Source organism: Cryptotermes secundus, unplaced genomic scaffold, assembly GCF_002891405.2.
Source record: "Cryptotermes secundus unplaced genomic scaffold, Csec_1.0 scaffold125, whole genome shotgun sequence".
Lineage (NCBI taxonomy): Eukaryota > Metazoa > Arthropoda > Insecta > Blattodea > Kalotermitidae > Cryptotermes > Cryptotermes secundus.
Window position 1 is genome coordinate 1128697 of NW_019720162.1, and position 5009 is coordinate 1133705.

Genomic DNA, 5009 nt, shown 5'->3' on the forward strand with positions numbered 1-5009 from the left:
TCGGGGAAGGCCAAGGTTATCTGGGGCCCAAATGAGTCGACTGGAGGTGAAACATTCACAACACTGGCCAACCAAAGGGAAACAAAGACGTCACGTGTTTCGCTAAATAAGAAAAGCAGGAGCACAATTTTCTATTGCAAAAAGTGTGATGTTGTGCTGTGCGTTGTGGACTTCTTCGAGAAGTGGCACACGCGCCAGAGTGTGAGGTATCGTAAACTGGGAAGTGACGCATTTCAAACTCACAAACAGTCTGAACAAAATATTATTGTATATAGTGTGATTATATTTACAATATCACCAAGTCTCAAGGTTAAAAAAAAAAAATACAGGTAAGTCCTCTGGAATTTCATAACATATTTAATAAAGAATGTATTTTGCATTTTATGGCAAAATAATCACAGTTAATTTTCATTCGTAAAAATTGCTTTTTCATGTATATGTAGACAATTTTATTGTCTTTCAGTTAGTTTTTAGTTCGTATTTCTATGCTGCATAGAACAAAAAATTTGTATTTCTTTTAAAGTCTGCAAAGTTAAAAAATCAGGGCCATTTAAATTCTGGCCGCAGAGGGCTCCCGGCAATTTAAAAGTCCGTATATTAAAGGTTAAGGGAGGAACACAGACTGAGGGTGGCTGATGTGATACAAAGTTGGAAAAAACTACATAATGAGGGGCTTCATAACTTGTACTCTTCACCCAATATAATCAGAATGCTCAAGTCAAGAAGGATGAGACAGGCAGGACATGTGATATGAATGATGAAGAGGAGGAATGCATATAGGGTTTTGGTGGGAAAGCCAGAAGGAAAGAGTCCACTGGTAAGACCAAAGCATAGGTGAGTGGACAACATTAAAACGGATCTTTGAGACATAGGATGGGATGGAATGAAATGGATTGATCTGGCTCAGGATAGGGGCCAGTTGAGGGCTCTTGTGAACACAGTAATGAACCTATAAAAAGGTAAAATGGTAAGAGCAAAGCTGTTCCTGTAACAGGACATGAGGGCCCATAGGGCTCTAAGACGTGAAGGCTCCCACATTTCTCTAGACAATCGGCTCACAGATGGCAGAGTTGACAGCCTTACACACCTGCCAAACTTTAACCCCCAGGAAGATTTCTGGTACTTATTTCTGTTAGAGGTTGAGTTGATCCCAAGACCATAGTATGACTGGAAGGATTAGATAAATTGAAAAAAAAATCCACCTCATCACGACTCGAACCCACGACCTTCCAGTTTGTAGAATGGTGTCTCACCCAACTACACTACTGCGTTCCCCCTAATGAACCTATAAAAAAAACTCCGTGGCTTCAGTCAGCAAGCAAACTATACTGACTGAGCCATGATGAACCTATAGGTTCCATAAAATGTCGGGTGGATGAGTGACTGGCAGCTTCTCATGACGGGCTCAGCTCCATCAAGTTAGTACAGAGTTATGTCACAAAGAAGCACACACCTCTGTTTGTATGCATTGTTTCTACTGTGTAAGTAATGAAAATAAATGGATGTAGGTATGCGAAGTGTATTTAATACTTATTGTGAAATGTGCATTATTAAACATTTGGCAAACATCGAGGTGCTGGGGCTACTGACACAACAACAAAATTAATTAATTTGAATAAAATTTATTGAAATCAATAAAAATATTCCAATGCCTCAATCATTTTATTGTCTTATTCACCTCACGTTTCGATCACATGGATCTTCATCAGGTGGTTTGTATATAAATAAAACATATCATTAGTGAATTGCAAAATTAATGGAGCCATTTTTCCAAGAAAACATTTCATAATAAATTCCTTTTGTTAAGTGTTAAAATGTAAAATATAAATTACAGTTGTTTCCTTAATTTAAGGTTAAAAACAGCAGGATGCAAAGAAAAAACCAATACAAAAATTAATTTGGAACATATTTTCCTTCCAAACCAAGCAGCTTGATAACCATATGTACAAGTTTAGTAAAAATTTTGTCCTTAAGTTCTAAACTGAAACCAAGAGGTTAGTCCATGTGGACAGCTGTAATGTGCATATGACCGACAACTATTTATATAACCTGCCGAATTCATGTCTCAATTAAGATCATAAAGTATATCAGAGTAAACTCCGTCACAAAGTCAATAGAAAGTCCGTCGAGTGTAACAATGTTTTTAGGTCACTTCTTTATCACTTCTGCCTTACATGTTTCGGTTTAATAAAACCATCATCAGAGGCACATATTACAAACACATGAAAACACTAGCGTTGTTTAAATGTACACAGTATATATGCTGTATATGTATATATGCTATATATATATATATATATATATATATGTTGTGTACACACAACGCATAGGAAACATCTGACCATAAGCCTATACAACCTCAAGCTGACATCTCCCATCATCGGGATGAATTAACAAGGAGGAGCCTAACATTTTACTTCAAATGTTTTAAACTTTTAAGTATTTTAACATTGACAGTTTAATTTGAGGGCAATTTTTGGATGGAATGCGAGAGTTGAACGTGCATTCAATATTCCTAGCAAGTGTTGTGCTTTTACACATCGACATTTGTAGCAGCGTCCACGCAGCATATATACTGTGTACATTTAAACAACGCCAGTGTTTTCATGTGTTTGTAATATGTGCCTCTGATGATGGTTTTATTAAACCGAAACATGTAAGGCAAATGTGATAAAGAAGTGACCTAAAAACATTGTTACACTCGACGGACTTTCTATTGACTTTGTGATTGATAGTGTAACGGACCAAAAATGAAGCAATTCAAAAAAACTCTGTCAATATGTACAGCCTGAAAATTTCAAGAGTATTCATCAACAAGGGGATGTATTACAATTGATTGTAGTGTATGTGCAATATCATTAGTCACCCCAACAGTATTGCAAAATAAGTGAGATATGACTTCAAACTTCAATGGAAAATACAATTCATCTTCAGGTTCATTAAAACATGCACTCATGAATGTTTTAAACGTCCCATCAAAAACTTCACCAATATCTTCAGCCCCATTACTTCTTACATATAAAATTGCCAGTTACTGCCTTCAATTACAGAGGGACTCTCTCTAAACATTTCTTTAATTTTTGAGACTGTTCTTGTGAGCTGTTTCTGGATTAGTATGTTACTGTCTACATGTAAAAGGTAAGGGTAAAGTCCCCATGCTTAACTAATTAAGCATGCCATGATGGCATATGAGGGAGTGGATGTATAAATTAATATTTTCTTAAACTCAGCACTAGCTGAAGGCAAGTGGTCAGCTTCATGTCCCTGCTGCTTTACCCTCAGGGAAAGAGCTCCTGGTACCCATTGGATAGGAAGCTGGGTGGACCCCAGAAAATTCTTGACCCTACCGGGACTCAAACTCTGACCCTTCAGTCATCCAGCCAGTTATTCACTATACTGAATACACTATCCTGGCTCCTTTATTGTCTACATGTTCATTTCTTAAATCACCCCTTTTTATAAAGAAATCCCTACATCTTACTCTCATGTTTTAATAGTTTCATTTAGTTATACTTGTACTTTCTTTCATATTTATAAATGGCTTTCTCTGCAACAAGAAGTACCAAACATGTCTCCTGTACTGTATTTTCAATTTCAACTTGTCAATCTTGACTGTGATGGATTACAGTGACATGCACCATACCTCGAACAAATGCACGCTGTACTTTGACTTCTAGTGCACAGTCAGCAGATATTCTGCATAATTACTTGCAAGTGAAGTACAGAAATTATTTCACAATATGGATTTGTATCTAACCTGACGTTTGATTATTTCTAAATTTTCTTCTGCATTTTGAACTGCTTCCATAATTTTTGTCGAGTCGGCCAGAGATTTACCAGCTCTAAAGCTGTCTCGAATCCGTCTTAAAGCATACAGCCTGAAAATACATACATACGTAATAACCATATAAAAATATGTATATACATTGCCAGTTCCAAATAGACAATTATACAATCTATACTAATACAGAAACGTCACTGAAACGTCCAAAATTAAAACATGTGCTGGGCTGTAGTTGATTACGTCTGCATCATTTGACAAAGCCCTCATTTATAACCTTAACCGTCCCGTATGCTAGTAAATATAACCACACTACTATGTTTTTCTTGAAATTCACAATTGCTATCCAATTTAAAAGTAGTAGCATTAAAAATAACCTGTAATTATACGAGGAAAACTTCTGAGATTCACGTAGCATTGTTTTATACAACTTCAAAACGTGATTATTTGAAGTTGCCATTTCTAAACTCTTCTGCCGGCCTGCAAATACACGCGCTTCCAACACCAAACAAGATAACGTTGCCGTTTGGGGAGGATGGCTATTTTTATTACTTCTGACACTATAAATAGAACATAATTATGTATATTAACATATAAATTCAGTAATGCAAGTACATGTTCAACACCAAACTCATTTTTAGGGATGAACTAGCACACTAATTTCGTACCATCTCCTTCAGACACTTCGCCTTGCATCATATTTTAAACATGCACGAATCATGAGGTTACGTTTGGCGTCACCACAGATGTAAACGTGAACCGCCAAGTTATACTTTGATGTTGTGAGCGATCCGTGGTGAATTGTACGCAAGCATTGAATAGTAGTGGTCGTAGTGGTTGTTAGGAAGACCGGGAAGAATCAAATCAATGTTAGATTATGCAACATTAATGTCAGTTAAACCTGCAAACGTAAGTTCCATAATATTGTGTTAAAAGTATTGTAGTAATATGTACTGATACATAATGATAAAGTCGAAGATAACAAGTGACGTTGCAAATAACATGTAAGAACATAATGTCACTTGGGGAACACCGAATAGTAATGAAGAAAATTAATAGTCACCTAAAGTGAGATCCCGAAAATTGAGAAGGTAGAACTTAACGCTTAATGTTGTTAAATAGTGTAAAATGTTTATAATATAAGGTTTCCCTCAGCTTCCTTTTTTACAGTTCCAGTCCACACTGGTTGGGGACTGTTTCTTAGCTCCTGGCCATTGTCTTTTAGCCG

At 36.4% G+C, this 5009-nt stretch overlaps 1 protein-coding gene across 1 annotated transcript in view; it reads right to left on the bottom strand.

The window, feature by feature from the left end:
* Positions 1–4493, bottom strand: part of LOC117282539 (LYR motif-containing protein 4) — an 11954-nt gene extending 7461 nt beyond the window's left edge. The window contains exons 1-3 of the mRNA XM_033752572.1: positions 4450–4493; positions 4159–4341; positions 3758–3878 (exon numbers count right to left, since the gene is read on the bottom strand). Of these exons, the coding sequence (XP_033608463.1) occupies positions 3758–3878; positions 4159–4241 (204 nt within the window). The 5' untranslated portion in view covers positions 4242–4341; positions 4450–4493. The remainder of the gene's footprint in view (positions 1–3757; positions 3879–4158; positions 4342–4449) is intronic.
* Positions 4494–5009: the final 516 nt, after the last annotated feature.